Source organism: Bombina bombina, chromosome 6, assembly GCF_027579735.1.
Source record: "Bombina bombina isolate aBomBom1 chromosome 6, aBomBom1.pri, whole genome shotgun sequence".
NCBI lineage: Eukaryota > Metazoa > Chordata > Amphibia > Anura > Bombinatoridae > Bombina > Bombina bombina.
The window spans coordinates 523,194,262-523,213,448 of NC_069504.1; the positions used below are offsets into that span (position 1 = coordinate 523,194,262).

Here is a 19,187-nt window from a genome sequence, read left to right on the forward strand (position 1 = left end):
GAAGTTCTGACGGGACGCCATTAGATCTATGTCTGGAATGCCCCATAATTGGGTTAACTGAGCAAAGACCTCCGGGTGGAGTTCCCACTCCCCCGGATGGAAAGTCTGACGACTCAAATAGTCCGCTTCCCAGTTGTCTACTCCTGGGATGTGAATAGCAGATAGATGGCAGGAGTGATTCTCTTTAAATAATAAAATGACACACTTTATTTCTGAATGTTCAAAAAACTATGAAGGCAATATCCGATTTTTCTGAAATTTGGACCCCAGTGTCTTAATGCTTAGAAAGTATTGCACAGCAAATATGGAGACTCTAGCTCTTAAAACAAGCAAACCGGAGCTAATTGTTGGATTTAACCGTTTTTATACACCACAATCCCTGCTACAGCATTGCTGCAGCTTTTACCTTTCTTAGGGGTCAATCATCCACAGAAATAAGCCTTCTGGAGTCACTTTCTGAGCCCCAGGACCCTCTCACATGGAACTGCATGCACTGCCTTGAAATTAACTGAAGTGCCAAAATGAGGCCTCCTCCCTCAGTACACTAGAGTGAAGGGGCCTTCCTGACTAGATTTAGGTGTCTAAAGCAAGCCAGATCAATAAAAAACGTCCCCAAGTGTATATGAGCTTATAAAACATTTTAATTGCCATCATATTGTAATAAAAAACAATCGATTTGGCCCCTGACAGTGTCTACCAGCATAAAAATCAAAAAGGGGAAGCCTGTTATCTTTTTTGCTGAGGTGAAAGAAAAATAGCTTACCGTTTTCCCTGAGGGGAAAAATGACTGTCATCTAGCTTTAGCCTATGTTGTTAGAAGGAGACTAGTCATACCTGAAGCAGATAAGTCTGCAAACTGTTACCCCCAACTGACGTTCTCTGGTTTCAACAGTCCTTCGTGGTAACAGAAATGGATTTTAGTTACTTGTGCTAAAATCATAGCCCTCTTAAACAGAAATCTTCATCACTTTTCTGTTGTAGAGTAAATAGTACAAGCCAGCACTATTTTAAAATAACAAACTCTTGATAGAAGAATAAAAAACTACAACTAACACCACAAACTCCTCACCATCCCCGTGGAGATGCTACTTGTTCAGAGCGGCAAGGAGAATGACTGGGGGGCGGAGCCAGAGGGGGAGCTATATGGACAGCTCTTGCTGTGTGCTCTCCTTGCCTTTCCCTGTGGGGGAGAATATTTCCCACAAGTAATGGATGACGCCGTGGACCGGACACACCAATGTTGGGGAAATATATTGCCTGTCTTAATAAAACAGGGCGGGCCGTGGACTCGATACATCACAAGAGAAAGAAATTTATCAGGTAAGCATAAATTATGTTTTCTCTTGTAAGATGTATCGAGTCCACGGATTCATCCATACTTGTGGGATACCAATACCAAAGCTTTAGGACACGGATGAAGCGAGGGACAAGACAGGGACCTTAAACGGAAGGCACCACTGCTGGTAGAACCTTTCTCCCAAAAATAGCCTCTGAAGAAGCAAAAGTATTGAATTTGTAAAATTTGGAAAAAGTATGAAGCGAAGACCAAGTCGCCGCCTTACAAATCTGTTCAACAGAAGCCTCATTTTTAAAAGCCCATGTGGAAGCCACTGCTCTAGTAGAATGAGCAGTAATTGTTTCAGGAGGCTGCTGGCCAGCAGTCTCATAAGCCAAATGGAAGATGGTTTTCAGCCAAAAGGAAAGAGAGGTAGCCGTAGCCTTTTGACCTCTCCGTTTACCAGAATAAACAACAAACAATGAAGATGTTTGACGGAAATCTTTAGTTGCTTGTAAGTGGGACTTTAAAGCACAAACTACATCAAGATTGTGCAAACCTCTGGCTAAACTAAATTACATTTTCTGTGGATATTTTTTCATTGCTCCCTGTAAAAGCCAAATAACCAAACAGGTGTTACCACAGCAGCAGCAGCAGCAGCAGCAGCAGCAGCAGCAGCAGAACAGATGGGTGGGTATAAAATAAATACAACAAATGAGGCACAAACATGTCACATCAGAATGTAGAACTTTGTACCTAAACCCTACCTCAACTAAGGATCGAGCACTTCATCTCTAGCCAAAATCACAACTGCACTCTTCCTCTACCATAGTGCTCAAAACAGAGCGGTAACACAAGCCAATATGCCTAGAAATGAATGTTACAGAACATACACAATACAAAATCAATTGATTTGCTAAAAGAAATGATAATGATATAATTGATTGTGCAAATTAGGTATTGGTTGGGATTATTGGATTCATCTATTTCTCCACCTATAGGGGATTATAATACCTTCTGATTTTCTGAACCTTGAAGTGTGAAAAACATATCCCTTCAGTAATTTGTAGTCCATGGATAAAAAATAACTAGGGCAAACGTATAGGGAAGAAACTCAAAATGTTAGTTTTTGTTGAAAAGCAGGGACATATTTCTGCAGCACTATATGGCAGCAGTTTTGTAAGAATGTTATCCATTTGCAAGAGCACTAGATGGCAGCACTATTTCCTGTCATGTAGTGTTCCAGATGTCTACCTAGGTATCTCTTCAACACAGAAAACCATGGGGGAAAAGAAATTTGATAATAGAAGTAAATTGGAAAGTTTTTAAAAATGGTATGCTCTGTATGAATCACAAAATCATTTTTTGGGGTTCATATCCCTTTAAGAAAAGAATATTTTCCATGGAGAAAAGAAATGACTAAAACACTGAATGATCTCAGACACTGGTAGGAAAGCAGAAACTTGCACCTTCGAACAACAGATAGGAAACCAACTTTAAGGAGACATTAAATGCTAAATAAATGCTAGATTGAATGATGTAGTCAAAGCAAAACTTAACCCTTAGAAGATTATGTTGATGTATTTTTTTAAATTATGTTTGTTGTTTAAATATTGAAAAAATAAGTGTAAAATTTTAGTGTTCATAAAGCAATGCTGTAACCTAGGTTTTTTTCTCTGCTGAGGCCAATTAGGAACTCTTATAAATGGGTCACGTGAGTGATTGCACTTCCATTTTTAAACGGAAATTGGAAAGACCACTATTTTTAGAATTAAATTACAGGAAAAGGAGACAAAATACAGAAAGTACATTGCAAAGTTGTTATACTACATTTTATTAAATGTATTATGTTACAATCTCGAGGTGTTTAATACCCTTTAAGAAATGCATCACCTATGTTACAAATATGAGGATGCTCTTCAATTCCCTTGTTTTCAAAAGAAGAAACATTCCAATGTTTATTTAACTACCTTTGTAAATCAATGTCTATGGACTGCTCATCAACACATTTAGAAATTACCTATTTAAATACCTATTTAAGATCATCAGTAAAAAAAAACACTGTCTAAGACCTGTGGTTTTAGCAAAATGGTGATGGGGTCACCATCACCCCAATTCCTAGTTCACAGCCTTCCTTAGATGTGAAATAGTGTTTGTGCTCATGCAGATTGCACACAATTTATAGCTACTCCCCTTTGATTTAGGAGTTTGCTTGATCCCTCTTGATCGATCAGCATTACTGAAAGCTACAAAGAAAGAACCAAAGACAAAAAGAAAGTCTATATACCACACGTACCACACGTATAAAAGCATCTCTTTTCCAAGGCTTACAGAGCAGATCATTACCAAGGGCAATATGCATATTAAAACAACACAATTTATCACAGACAATAAAATAAGAACAATATTAGAATGTATAACACTTACAGCTAATGTATAGGTTCTATCTGTGAACTGCCTGAAAGGGACAGATTAGTCAAAATTAACTTTAATGATCATGATTCCGATAGGGCATGCTATTTTAAACAACTTTCCAATTTACTTTTATCATCACATTTGCTTTGTTCTCTTGGTATTCTTTGTTTAAAGCTAAACCTAGGTAAGCCCATATTCTAATTTCTAAGCCTTTGAAGGCCGCCTCTTTTCTCAGTGCATTTTGACAGTTTTTCACAGCTGACAGCGCTAGTCCATGTGTGCCATGCCATATAGATAAAATGATGCTAACGCCCATGGAGTTACTTATGAGAGGGCAGTGATTGGCTAAAATGCAAGTCTGTCAAAAGAAACGAGATAAGGAGGCAGTCTGCAGACCCTTAGATACAAGGGGATCACAGAAGTAAAAAGTATATTAATATAACTGTGTTGGTTATGCAAAACTGGGGAATGGCAAATAAAGGGATTATCTATCTTTTTAAACAATACAAATTCTGGAGTAGAATGTCCCTTTAACTAATGAGAAGATTTGTTTCAACAAAAATAAATAATGTAGCATAAACCTATGAAATGCTAATGATGGTGTATTGACCTTACTATGCTAGCAAGTATCTTTGTATTAAACATATGACACAAACATAGGCAAAAGGCCTCAGAGGGTGAAGATGATGGTCTTAAAATCCTTTCCAGGAACAAGATCATTTAAAGGGACACTCAAGTCCAAATTAAACTTCATGATTCAGATAGAGAATGCAATTTTAAACAACTTTCCAATTTACTTCCATTAACAAAATGTGCACAGTCTTTTTATATTTACAGTTTTTGAGTCACCAACTCCTACTGAGCATGTGCAAGAATTCACAGCATATACGTATATGCATTTGTGATTGGCTGATGGCTGTCACATGATACAGTAGGAGTGGAAATAGACATAACTTTGCAATGTATTTAACAAAAATTTACTACTCATTTGAAGTTCAGACTAAGTGCTATTGCATTGTCTTCTTATCATGCATTTGTTGATTATGCAAATCTACTGTATTGACTGGTCCTTTAAGCTCTCTGGTCTCATGGACAGCAGCATCTAATAAAGAATGGTAATGCCTTGAGTTATGTGCTTCTTGTATGACCTGTACCTAAACTCTGTGCTGTGACATCACAATAATCTACCAAGTTACAAACGGCAAACAATTTCAGTGTTTGATTAAAAGCCACAAACTGTTCCTTTAAACTTTCTAATCAGACATAAACGTTATATACATACTTAGTGCCATAACTAAAACAAACTAAGAAAGACACTCTATCAAAAGAAAGGATAGTGAGGCAGGTGAGCCATAGGCTTTCCATAATTATAAGGACTAAGGTTTACTTATGTGTGAAATGACTTACAAGGGACGTCCCATTTGGATACGTGGGATACTTTGCAGGTCTCTGATAACGTGTGTTACGTTTTGTGTTAATGTTGTTTACACAAACCATATTACTGTAGTTCTAGTAGTTTATGTAGCAGAAGAATGCTGGGATATGTATTCCTGCAGGGGAGATTCTGTAGATATATGTACAGGTGCAATCATCTAATAAATGATGTAAATAGTCTTAGTAACTTTTGTGCACCTTTTAGAATACAGTAGTCTAATATTTATAAACTCAAGTGATTAGACGTTTTGTTTAAACTTTCCCTTGCATCTCTATGTTGACTAGTCAATGAATAGAAATATACATCAACATTTTTTGTATTAGAACATGAATACATATGTTATAGATTATTGCCCAGTTATTCTTCATTGCCCACTTTAACACTGTGATTTAGAACATTTATCGCAAACTCCATGAAAACCTAGTGTTACTCACCCACGATGACCAAAAACAGGAATAATCTTCACATTTTGCTGGATATTATCACCTTTTTTATTTTTGGCATAGTAAACACCTTCCCATTCCTGCAGGGATTAATTAAAGTAAAATAAGTATAATATAAGAAAATAATCTAAGTAAAATAAGTATTATATAAGAAAATAAGGGACAATGTTAACACAGTTTATGATTATAGAACTAAGCTATGTCTTCAAAACACTTTAATTCACAAGATAACATGTTACAAAATATGTGACAATTTGTGAATGTGGCGTATAAGCACAGTTGTATTTGTCTTATTAACTAATTTAATATTAAAAACTAATGCTAATGTGGCCCACAACCGCTATTCTGGTCTAGCAAGGTTATCTATGAAGTTTCATCAATACTGCAAGGTCCCTGAAATTTTTATAAAGGCAATTTTTTGTGTGTGAGCGAAACCCAGTGTACGCTAACTTCAGGACATCAGATTTCACGGCCATGCTAACCTCTTCTTCCCATAGACTACTGGAGAGCGCTTTAAAAAAATACAAACAACTTAACACTTATCGTTCGCTAACCTCACACCGCATTAGACCTATAGCTCTATTCCCGAAGGTAGCTATGCATATTTTACATTCCAATGTTCTTCATAAATATATGTGTGATTTAAATAAATATATATATATATATATATATATATTTTTATATATATATATATATATATATACACACTATATATATATATATATATATATATATACACACACACACATCTATATGAATATATACAGGTATAGATATATACAGATATATAGAGAAATATATCTTTAAAAATATTAAGAATATTTTTTACTATGTGAAGAACATTGGAATGTAAAATATTTATAGTAAAACATAAAATATTAATATTAAATAAAAATGAGTTTTCATGTTTTAAGGTATTTGAGTGGAAAGGGTTGCAATGTATATATATATATATATATATATATATATATATATATATATATATATATATATATATATATATATATATGTATTTATATACATTTGTATATATGTGTTTATATATATATATATATATATATATATATACAGTGTATATATATATATACAGTGTATATATATATATATATATATATATATATATATATATATATATATATATATATGAAAAGAGAACGCACTCAGCTGAGAAAGAACAAAAGCCCACTGCGCTGCAGCTCAGTTTCAGGGTCTTGGCAATCTTCTTATAGCTAGGCCATCTTTATGTAGAGCAACAATTTTTTTTCCAGATCCTCAGAGAGTTCTTTGCCATTAGGTGCAATGTTGAAATTCCAGTGACCAGTATGAGAGAGTGCAAGAGCGATAACACCAAATTTAACACACCTGCTCCCCATTCACACCTGAGACCTTGTAAACACTAACTAGTCACATGACACTGGGGAGGGATTTGGGCCCAATTTGGACATTTCCACTTAGGGGTGTACTCAATTTTGTTGCCAACGGTTTAGATATTAATGGCTGTGTGTTGAGTTATTTTGAGGGGACAGCAAATTTACACTGTTATACAGGCTGTACACTCACTACTTTACATTGTAGCAAAGTGTAATTTCTTCACTGTTGTCACATGAAAAGGGATAATAAAATATTTACAAAAACGTGAGGGGTGTACTCACTTTTGTGAGATACTGTATATACGTATATACATAAATACTCATGCACACATAAATGCACACACACACACACACACACATATATATATATATATATATATATATATATATAGACACACACATACATTATAGCCCATTTGAATACCTTTTCATATACCATATACCTTTTAACCCTTATATAAGTTTTGTTATTTATTTTTCTATGAATATTTTTATCAGATAGTGTATATATGAGTGTGACACTTTATTTTAATGTGTTTATGTTGTGTTTGGTGCACAATTTATTTTTAACTCTCACACTTTACTTACGCTAGGTCTCGCCTCACGCAAACCTGGCACGCGCTAAATTTGTTTGCACTCGAGCGAACACGTTCACTTTTAACTTGTAATATGATCATCACAACCTGTGCTAACAATAGCGCACCACTTATAATCTAGCCCTAAGTGGGGTTCAGCATGCGAAGGGGGGACACTGATTACGATATAATGCTGAAAAAAAGAGAAAACTTTTTTGTATGATTTCTCTCCATGCCGGCGAGTTTTTGTTAATCAAGCCCTTACAAACTGGAAACAGACTGCACCTCCTTATCCATTAAATCTTTATAAAATATGATTACAAAAGTACATATATGAGTGCTGGGCTCACTAAGAACTTTATTATAAAAAATGATTAAATGTGGCTTAATTCAGTTTTTTCCTCTATAAATTCAATTATGCAAATTAAGGGATCAAACAAATCGGACCAATAACATGAAACATGTAGTGACATAAAAGTGAAAATTTCATAGAAAACACATTTTTAACAACCTCGCTTATGAGGTAACAAACATATAGATGATTTCAAGTACACAATAAGTAAAATAGAGTGTACTCGTTTTGCAAATGTTGAATAGATGACGAAATCTGCATAATGTGGGCAAAAAGCCACTGTTGTTGAACACATAAAAGGGACATGAAGCCCCAAATTTTTCTTTCATCATTCAGACAGAGAATACAGTTTAAAACAACTTTCCAATTGAATGCCCTTTTAAGGGCAGTAAAAGAGCTGAATGCCCTGGTGCAAGGATAAATGCCAACAGCGTATTTATCTATATGCAGCGGACATGATCCGCTATATCGGATCATGTCTGCTCGCACCATAATAAATAGGCCCCCATGTCTCAACTTTTTTGTTAACATTTAAAGGAAATGTAAAAGGCTTGGAGTCAGAACAACAGTTGTGTGTGTTTTTTTCTTTTCTTCCGGCAACAAAAGTATTACATTTGCTAGCAATGACCACTGATTTATATTTATTGAAATGTATAGTTTATTTATCAGCAGAATAACCCACTAACAATTGTTATATTATGTAGTCTGTAATTTGTCAGTCCTATTTGAAGTGTCTTCAGGTCAGCAGAGTAGCAGTTGGACAGCGTGAAAAATAAAAAGACAATGCAATAGCACATACTATGAATTTTATATGAGTATAATTTTTATGACAAATTTCACAATTTATTTAAATTTGCCCCCTGTATCATGTGACAACCAGCAGCCAATCACAGACTCACATACTGTGAACACTTGCACATGCTCAGTAGTAGTTAGTGCCTCAAAGTGTGGATATAAAAAGATAATAAGTGTCTTAAAACTAAAAGTTCTATCTGAATCATGAAATTTTACTTTTTACTTTATTGTCCCTTTAAACTTAAATACACTTATAGTAACAAGTGCTAATGCTACAAGCCAGCAGCAGCACACAATTTTTTAAAATGTACATATTATCTTTTAATGGTGTCAGGATTGTCAAGAACTGAAGTGAAGTTTGCATACTTATTAACTGACATACAAGTAGATTACGAGTTATGCACGCTATAGGGAATTTAACGAACGCAACAAAAGTTGCGTTATTTTAACCTCTATAGTGCAGCCATTACAAGCTTTGAAACAGTCGGCTTGTGTGTGTGATATGGTTGCGTTAAGCTCCATACCGCACAAAATACAAGAACTGTTTTGATGTGCTCGTGCACGCTTTCCCCATAGACATCAATGGGGAGAGCAAATTAGAAAAAAACCCCTAAAACCTGAGATCGCAGAATGAAAAGCTCTGTAACGCAGCCCCATTGATGTCTATGGGGGGGGGGGAAGTAACGTTTAAACCTAACATCCTAACATAAACCCCCACGTCTAAACATCTTTAATCTGCTGCCCCCGACATTGCCGCCACCTACATAATGTTATTAACCCCTAATCTGCCACTCCCGATATCACTGCCACCTAAATAAATCTATTAAGCCATAATCTGCCGCTCCCCGACATCGCCGCCAGTAAATAAAGCTATTAACCCCTAAACCTCTGGCCTCCCACATCACTACCACTAGATAAACCTATTAACCCCCAAACCGCCAGCCCCCAACATTGCAAAAAACTAAATTAAACTATTAACCCATAAACCTAACCCTAACGTAACCCTAACCCTAAACCTAAACCTAAAACCCCCTAACTTTAACATAATTAAAATAGAGCTAAATTAAAGTTACAATTATTAACTAAATAATACCTATTTAAAACTAAATACATACTTACCTGTGTAATAAAACCTAAGCTAGCTACAATATAACTAATAGTTATATTGTAGCTAGCTTAGGTTTTATTTTAACTTCACAGGTAAGTTTGTATTTATTTTAACTAGGCAGACTAAAAAAAATAAAAAACCCACCCCAAAATAAAAAACCCTAATCTATAATAAACTACCAAGCGCCCTTAAAAGGGCCTTTTTGTGGACCCTTAAAAGGGCCTTTTGTAGGGCATTGCCCTAAAGAAATCAGCTCTTTTCCTACAAAAGAAAAACAAACACCCCCTAACAGTTTACAAACCCCCAGCCCCCAAACACACAAAATAAAAATAAGGTAAAAGCTAATCTACCCATTGCCCTGAAAAGGGCATTTGTATGGGCATTGCCCTTAAAAGAGCATTCATCTCTTTTATGAAATGCCCAACCCCTAATCTAAAAAATAAAAACACACCCCAAAATGAAAAAAAAATTACACAAAATAAAAAAAGAATTATCCAAAAAAATAACAATTATTCCTATTCTAATACCCATTTAAAAAAAAAAAACACTCAAAAATAAAAGAAACATACTCTAGAATAAACTACCAATAGCCCTTAAAAGGGCCTTTTGTAGGGCATTGCCCTAAATTAAACAGCTCTTTTACCTAAAAAAAAATACAAAGACCCACTAACATTACAACCCCCACCCCCCAAACCAAAAAAATAAAAAAAAATATCTAAAAAACCTAATCTACCCATTGCCTTAAAAAGGGCATTTGTATGGATATTACCCTGAAAAGGGCATTCAGCTTTTTTGCTGCCCTTAAAAACAGAATTTATGTTTACCTGATAAATTACTTTCTCCAACGGTGTGTCCGGTCCACGGCGTCATCCTTACTTGTGGGATATTCTCTTCCCCAACAGGAAATGGCAAAGAGCCCAGCAAAGCTGGTCACATGATCCCTCCTAGGCTCCGCCTACCCCAGTCATTCGACCGACGTTAAGGAGGAATATTTGCATAGGAGAAACCATATGATACCGTGGTGACTGTAGTTAAAGAAAATAAATTATCAGACCTGATTAAAAAACCAGGGCGGGCCGTGGACCGGACACACCGTTGGAGAAAGTAATTTATCAGGTAAACATAAATTCTGTTTTCTCCAACATAGGTGTGTCCGGTCCACGGCGTCATCCTTACTTGTGGGAACCAATACCAAAGCTTTAGGACACGGATGATGGGAGGGAGCAAATCAGGTCACCTAGATGGAAGGCACCACGGCTTGCAAAACCTTTCTCCCAAAAATAGCCTCAGAAGAAGCAAAAGTATCAAACTTGTAAAATTTGGTAAAAGTGTGCAGTGAAGACCAAGTCGCTGCCCTACATATCTGATCAACAGAAGCCTCGTTCTTGAAGGCCCATGTGGAAGCCACAGCCCTAGTGGAATGAGCTGTGATTCTTTCGGGAGGCTGCCGTCCGGCAGTCTCGTAAGCCAATCTGATGATGCTTTTAATCCAAAAAGAGAGAGAGGTAGAAGTTGCTTTTTGACCTCTCCTTTTACCGGAATAAACAACAAACAAGGAAGATGTTTGTCTAAAATCCTTTGTAGCATCTAAATAGAATTTTAGAGCGCGAACAACATCCAAATTGTGCAACAAACGTTCCTTCTTCGAAACTGGTTTCGGACACAGAGAAGGTACGATAATCTCCTGGTTAATGTTTTTGTTAGAAACAACTTTTGGAAGAAAACCAGGTTTAGTACGTAAAACCACCTTATCTGCATGGAACACCAGATAAGGAGGAGAACACTGCAGAGCAGATAATTCTGAAACTCTTCTAGCAGAAGAAATTGCAACCAAAAACAAAACTTTCCAAGATAATAACTTAATATCAACGGAATGTAAGGGTTCAAACGGAACCCCCTGAAGAACTGAAAGAACTAAGTTGAGACTCCAAGGAGGAGTCAAAGGTTTGTAAACAGGCTTGATTCTAACCAGAGCCTGAACAAAGGCTTGAACATCTGGCACAGCTGCCAGCTTTTTGTGAAGTAACACAGACAAGGCAGAAATCTGTCCCTTCAGGGAACTTGCAGATAATCCTTTTTCCAATCCTTCTTGAAGGAAGGATAGAATCTTAGGAATCTTAACCTTGTCCCAAGGGAATCCTTTAGATTCACACCAACAGATATATTTTTTCCAAATTTTGTGGTAAATCTTTCTAGTTACAGGCTTTCTGGCCTGAACAAGAGTATCGATAACAGAATCTGAGAACCCTCGCTTCGATAAGATCAAGCGTTCAATCTCCAAGCAGTCAGCTGGAGTGAGACCAGATTCTGATGTTCGAACGGACCTTGAACAAGAAGGTCTCGTCTCAAAGGTAGCTTCCATGGTGGAGCCGATGACATATTCACCAGATCTGCATACCAAGTCCTGCGTGGCCACGCAGGAGCTATCAAGATCACCGACGCCCTTTCCTGATTGATCCTGGCTACCAGCCTGGGGATGAGAGGAAACGGCGGGAATACATAAGCTAGGTTGAAGGTCCAAGGTGCTACTAGTGCATCCACTAGAGCCGCCTTGGGATCCCTGGATCTGGACCCGTAGCAAGGAACTTTGAAGTTCTGACGAGAGGCCATCAGATCCATGTCTGGAATGCCCCACAGTTGAGTGACTTGGGCAAAGATTTCCGGATGGAGTTCCCACTCCCCCGGATGCAATGTCTGACGACTCAGAAAATCCGCTTCCCAATTTTCCACTCCTGGGATGTGGATAGCAGACAGGTGGCAGGAGTGAGACTCCGCCCATAGAATGATTTTGGTCACTTCTTCCATCGCCAGGGAACTCCTTGTTCCCCCCTGATGGTTGATGTACGCAACAGTTGTCATGTTGTCTGATTGAAACCGTATGAACTTGGCCCTCGCTAGCTGAGGCCAAGCCTTGAGAGCATTGAATATCGCTCTCAGTTCCAGAATATTTATCGGTAGAAGAGATTCTTCCCGAGACCAAAGACCCTGAGCTTTCAGGGATCCCCAGACCGCGCCCCAGCCCATCAGACTGGCGTCGGTCGTGACAATGACCCACTCTGGTCTGCGGAAGGTCATCCCTTGTGACAGGTTGTCCAGGGACAGCCACCAACGGAGTGAGTCTCTGGTCCTCTGATTTACTTGTATCCTCGGAGACAAGTTTGTATAGTCCCCATTCCACTGACTGAGCATGCACAGTTGTAATGGTCTTAGATGAATGCGCGCAAAAGGAACTATGTCCATTGCCGCTACCATCAAACCTATCACTTCCATGCACTGCGCTATGGAAGGAAGAGGAACGGAATGAAGTATCCGACAAGAGTCTAGAAGTTTTGTTTTTCTGGCCTCTGTCAGAAAAATCCTCATTTCTAAGGAGTCTATTATTGTTCCCAAGAAGGGAACCCTTGTTGACGGAGATAGAGAACTCTTTTCCACGTTCACTTTCCATCCATGAGATCTGAGAAAGGCCAGGACGATGTCCGTGTGAGCCTTTGCTTGAGGAAGGGACGACGCTTGAATCAGAATGTCGTCCAAGTAAGGTACTACAGCAATGCCCCTTGGTCTTAGCACAGCTAGAAGGGACCCTAGTACCTTTGTGAAAATCCTTGGAGCAGTGGCTAATCCGAAAGGAAGCGCCACGAACTGGTAATGCTTGTCCAGGAATGCGAACCTTAGGAACCGATGATGTTCCTTGTGGATAGGAATATGTAGATACGCATCCTTTAAATCCACCGTGGTCATGAATTGACCTTCCTGGATGGAAGGAAGAATTGTTCGAATGGTTTCCATTTTGAACGATGGAACCTTGAGAAACTTGTTTAAGATCTTGAGATCTAAGATTGGTCTGAACGTTCCCTCTTTTTTGGGAACTATGAACAGATTGGAGTAGAACCCCATCCCTTGTTCTCCTAATGGAACAGGATGAATCACTCCCATTTTTAACAGGTCTTCTACACAACGTAAGAATGCCTGTCTTTTTAAGTGGTCTGAAGACAACTGAGACCTGTGGAACCTCCCCCTTGGGGGAAGCCCCTTGAATTCCAGAAGATAACCTTGGGAGACTATTTCTAGCGCCCAAGGATCCAGAACATCTCTTGCCCAAGCCTGAGCGAAGAGAGAGAGTCTGCCCCCCACCAGATCCGGTCCCGGATCGGGGGCCAACATTTCATGCTGTCTTGGTAGCAGTGGCAGGTTTCTTGGCCTGCTTTCCCTTGTTCCAGCCTTGCATTGGTCTCCAAGCTGGCTTGGCTTGAGAAGTATTACCCTCTTGCTTAGAGGACGTAGCACTTTGGGCTGGTCCGTTTCTACGAAAGGGACGAAAATTAGGTTTATTTTTGGCCTTGAAAGGCCGATCCTGAGGAAGGGCGTGGCCCTTACCCCCAGTGATATCAGAGATAATCTCTTTCAAGTCAGGGCCAAACAGCGTTTTCCCCTTGAAAGGAATGTTAAGTAGCTTGTTCTTGGAAGACGCATCAGCTGACCAAGATTTCAACCAAAGCGCTCTGCGCGCCACAATAGCAAACCCAGAATTCTTAGCCGCTAACCTAGCCAATTGCAAAGTGGCGTCTAGGGTGAAAGAATTAGCCAATTTGAGAGCATTGATTCTGTCCATAATCTCCTCATAAGGAGGAGAATCACTATCGACCGCCTTTACCAGCTCATCGAACCAGAAACACGCGGCTGTAGCGACAGGGACAATGCATGAAATTGGTTGTAGAAGGTAACCCTGCTGAACAAACATCTTTTTAAGTAAACCTTCTAATTTTTTATCCATAGGATCTTTGAAAGCACAACTATCTTCTATGGGTATAGTGGTGCGTTTGTTTAAAGTGGAAACCGCTCCCTCGACCTTGGGGACTGTCTGCCATAAGTCCTTTCTGGGGTCGACCATAGGAAACAATTTTTTAAATATGGGGGGAGGGACGAAAGGAATACCGGGCCTTTCCCATTCTTTATTTACAATGTCCGCCACCCGCTTGGGTATAGGAAAAGCTTCTGGGAGCCCCGGGACCTCTAGGAACTTGTCCATTTTACATAGTTTCTCTGGGATGACCAACTTGTCACAATCATCCAGAGTGGATAATACCTCCTTAAGCAGAATGCGGAGATGTTCCAACTTAAATTTAAACGTAATCACATCAGGTTCAGCTTGTTGAGAAATGTTCCCTGAATCAGTAATTTCTCCCTCAGACAAAACCTCCCTGGCCCCATCAGACTGGTTTAGGGGCCCTTCAGAACCATTATTATCAGCGTCGTCATGCTCTTCAGTATCTAAAACAGAGCAGTCGCGCTTACGCTGATAAGTGTGCATTTTGGCTAAAATGTTTTTGACAGAATTATCCATTACAGCCGTTAATTGTTGCATAGTAAGGAGTATTGGCGCGCTAGATGTACTAGGGGCCTCCTGAGTGGGCAAGACTCGTGTAGACGAAGGAGGGAATGATGCAGTACCATGCTTACTCCCCTCACTTGAGGAATCATCTTGGGCATCATTGTCATTGTCACATAAATCACATTTATTTAAATGAGAAGGAACTCTGGCTTCCCCACATTCAGAACACAGTCTATCTGGTAGTTCAGACATGTTAAACAGGCATAAACTTGATAACAAAGTACAAAAAACGTTTTAAAATAAAACCGTTACTGTCACTTTAAATTTTAAACTGAACACACTTTATTACTGCAATTGCGAAAAAATATGAAGGAATTGTTCAAAATTCACCAAAATTTCACCACAGTGTCTTAAAGCCTTAAAAGTATTGCACACCAAATTTGGAAGCTTTAACCCTTAAAATAACGGAACCGGAGCCGTTTTTAACTTTAACCCCTTTACAGTCCCTGGTATCTGCTTTGCTGAGACCCAACCAAGCCCAAAGGGGAATACGATACCAAATGACGCCTTCAGAAAGTCTTTTCTATGTATCAGAGCTCCTCACACATGCGACTGCATGTCATGCCTCTCAAAAACAAGTGCGCAACACCGGCGCGAAAATGAGGCTCTGCCTATGATTTGGGAAAGCCCCTAAGAATAAGGTGTCTAAAACAGTGCCTGCCGATATAATCTTATCAAAATACCCAGATTAAATGATTCCTCAAGGCTAAATATGTGTTAATAATGAATCGATTTAGCCCAGAAAAAGTCTACAGTCTTAATAAGCCCTTGTGAAGCCCTTATTTACTATCTTAATAAACATGGCTTACCGGATCCCATAGGGAAAATGACAGCTTCCAGCATTACATCGTCTTGTTAGAATGTGTCATACCTCAAGCAGCAAGAGACTGCTCACTGTTCCCCCAACTGAAGTTAATTCCTCTCAACAGTCCTGTGTGGAACAGCCATGGATTTTAGTAACGGTTGCTAAAATCATTTTCCTCATACAAACAGAAATCTTCATCTCTTTTCTGTTTCTGAGTAAATAGTACATACCAGCACTATTTTAAAATAACAAACTCTTGATTGAATAATAAAAACTACAGTTAAACACTAAAAAACTCTAAGCCATCTCCGTGGAGATGTTGCCTGTACAACGGCAAAGAGAATGACTGGGGTAGGCGGAGCCTAGGAGGGATCATGTGACCAGCTTTGCTGGGCTCTTTGCCATTTCCTGCTGGGGAAGAGAATATCCCACAAGTAAGGATGACGCCGTGGACCGGACACACCTATGTTGGAGAAAAGGCATTCTGCTCTTTTAAGAGTGTCCACCCTAATCTAAAAAAAAAAAACACCCAAAAAAGTTTTAAAAAACCTAACACTAACCCCTCTTTAGGTACTCACAGTTGTTGAAGTCCCGCTTGAACGATCTTCATCCCGGCAGCTCCATCTTCATCCAGGCGGCTCCATCTTCATCCATCGCGGGACCGGTATCGTCTTCATCACTGCGGATGCGGAGCGGCAATGTGCGGAGGTGGAGGTCCCCGCCTCCGCAGGGGTGAAGAAGATGCCGGTCCCGCGATGGATGAAGATGGAGCCGCCTGGATGAAGATGCCGCCTAGATAGAGCTGCCAGGATGAAGATTGCTCAAGCGGGACTTCAACAACTGCGAGTACCTAAAGAGGGGTTAGTGTTAGGTTTTTTAAACTTTTATGTTTTTTTTTTTTAGTTTAGGGTTTGGGCTTTTCTTAAAAGAGTTTGATGCCCTTCAAGGGCAATGCGAAAGAGCTAAATGCCCTTTTAAGGGCAATGCCCATACAAATGCCCTTTTCAGGGCAATGGGTAGCTTAGGTGTTTGTTAGAGTTATTTTTTGGGGGGGTTTGGTTGGGTGGTGGGTTTTACTGTTGGGGGGGTCTTTGTGTTTTTTTTTAACAGGTAAAAGAGTTATTTAACTTAGGGCCATGCCCTACAAAAGGCCCTTTTAGAGGCTATTGGCAGTTTATTGTAGGTTAGGGTTTTTTTTATTTTGGGTGGACTTTTTTATTTTATAGGGCTATTAGATTAGGTGTAATTCTTTTTTATTTTTGATAATTTCATTTGTTATTTTTCGTAATGTAGTGTTTGTTATTTTTTGTAATTTAGTATTTTTTATTTTTTGTAATTAGATATTTTGTAATTTTTATAGTAGTGTTAGGATTTTTTTTAATGTGTATTTTAGTTTCTTTAATTGGTAGTTAGTTTAATTTTAGTTTAATAGTTATATTAGTTTAATTGTTAGTTTAAACTTAGTTTTTTTAATTTGACAGGTAAGTTTTAATTTAATTTAAGATAGGGAAATTGTAATTTTGAAATAAAGTTGGGGGACATTAGGTTTAGGGATTACTAGTTTAAATTAGTATATTTTGTTGTGGGGGGCTTCCGGTTTAGGGGTTAAAAGTTTAATTTAGTATATTTCGTTGTGGAGGACTAGCGGTTTAGGGGTTAATAGGTTTATTATAGTTGCGGCGGTGTTGGGGAGCAGCAGAATAGGGGTTAATATATTTATTATAGTGTGGGCAATGTTGGGGTGCGGGGGAATGGGGGTTAATAACTTTAGTATAGTGGCGACGATGTCGGGGAGTGGCGGAATAGGGGTTAATAAATTTTATTAGTGGCGGCGATGACTAATAATAACTTTAATAAAGTGTTTGCGATGCAGGAGGGCCTCGGTTTAGGGGTTAATAGGTAGTTTATGGGTGTTTAGTGCACTTTGTAACACTTTAGTTAATAGTTTTATGTAACAGTTTTGTAGCATAAAACTCATAACTAATGGTCTTAGATTGTGAAACGGATCTTGTCGGTATAGGCTGGAACGCAAGTTTTTTAGCCTCACCGCAAACCTCATAATTGTTGTGCTATGGAAGTCCCATGAAAAAACGTAATTTTTACGAATGCGGAACTGACGTTGCGTTACAGACTAAAAGGCTTGCAGGACAGCTATACCGACAAGTCTTGTAATGGCTGCGGTGCTGTTTTAACGCTGAAATTAACATTTTTTCAGCGTTAAAACCCTAACGCAAAACATGTAATCTAGGTGATAGGAAGTAATCAACTGACAAGGACAATGATGGATACAAACAAGCTTTTACTGCCCGCAGAAAAGCCTTTCGCCAGGTTTAAATGAATGGTTTTAGCTGCATGAAAGAATCAGCTAATTTCTTCACCACATGCATTCATTTTTTATTAAAGAATCATTAATTTATAGTTTATTGAATTGCAATGCATATAGAAAATTCTGTGTTATTTTTACATTTGGTCGAATGCATGTCTATCATTTACTTCCTTAGGGCCAGATTACAAGTGGAGTGCTAATTAACGCTCGGGTTGAGTTTGTGTTGTAAGTAAACTGTTTTCACTCACGCACTAACTCGACGAGCACAAAAAAAAAAACTTAGAATATTGCGCGCGTTCACGTATTCCCACCAAATAAGTAAATGGAGAAAAAAAAAGTGGAAAACACCCCACTCTGACACAAACCCCATTGCATATTCTCATGTGCGCTAATCCGAAATGAAAATATGAATATTTCACATACCAATATTCTTTACATAGAAGAATATCTTCTATTTATTCATAAATATATATTTCTACATATCTGATGTTTTTTTGGTACACTATATATTTTTATATATATATATATATATATATATATATATATATATATATATATATATATATAACATCACATGAAATATCATTGTTGAACAAGGGTTTAAGTTTTTCACCTAGTTGCAATTTCGATTTCTTTTTCACTATCTTGGATGTGAATAGATTTGTACGAGATCTTACCCTGCAGAAACATTTTTTTAAAGATGATAAATCAGAAAATCTTGAAGTTGTTGACCCTCCAGTGAATTGCACTCTCCCCACCCTCTCTTTTGATGAAATTAACACTGTCAATGACATGCAACAAATACTCACAGAGAACGAGGGACGGCAATTCACTCGTAGTGGTCCCACTGTACAGGACATAGATTTAAGTAAATTTAAGAATAAAATTCACTTTTATC

At 38.3% G+C, this 19,187-nt stretch overlaps 1 protein-coding gene across 3 annotated transcripts in view; it reads right to left on the bottom strand.

Annotated features, from left to right (window-relative positions):
• The window catches only part of PDE8A (phosphodiesterase 8A), a 1,084,545-nt gene that overhangs the window by 187,413 nt on the left and 877,945 nt on the right, over positions 1-19,187 (bottom strand). For all 3 annotated transcript variants that reach the window (XM_053717432.1, XM_053717431.1, XM_053717430.1), the window contains exon 9: positions 5,561-5,649. In XM_053717432.1, the coding sequence (XP_053573407.1) occupies positions 5,561-5,649 (89 nt within the window). The remainder of the gene's footprint in view (positions 1-5,560; positions 5,650-19,187) is intronic.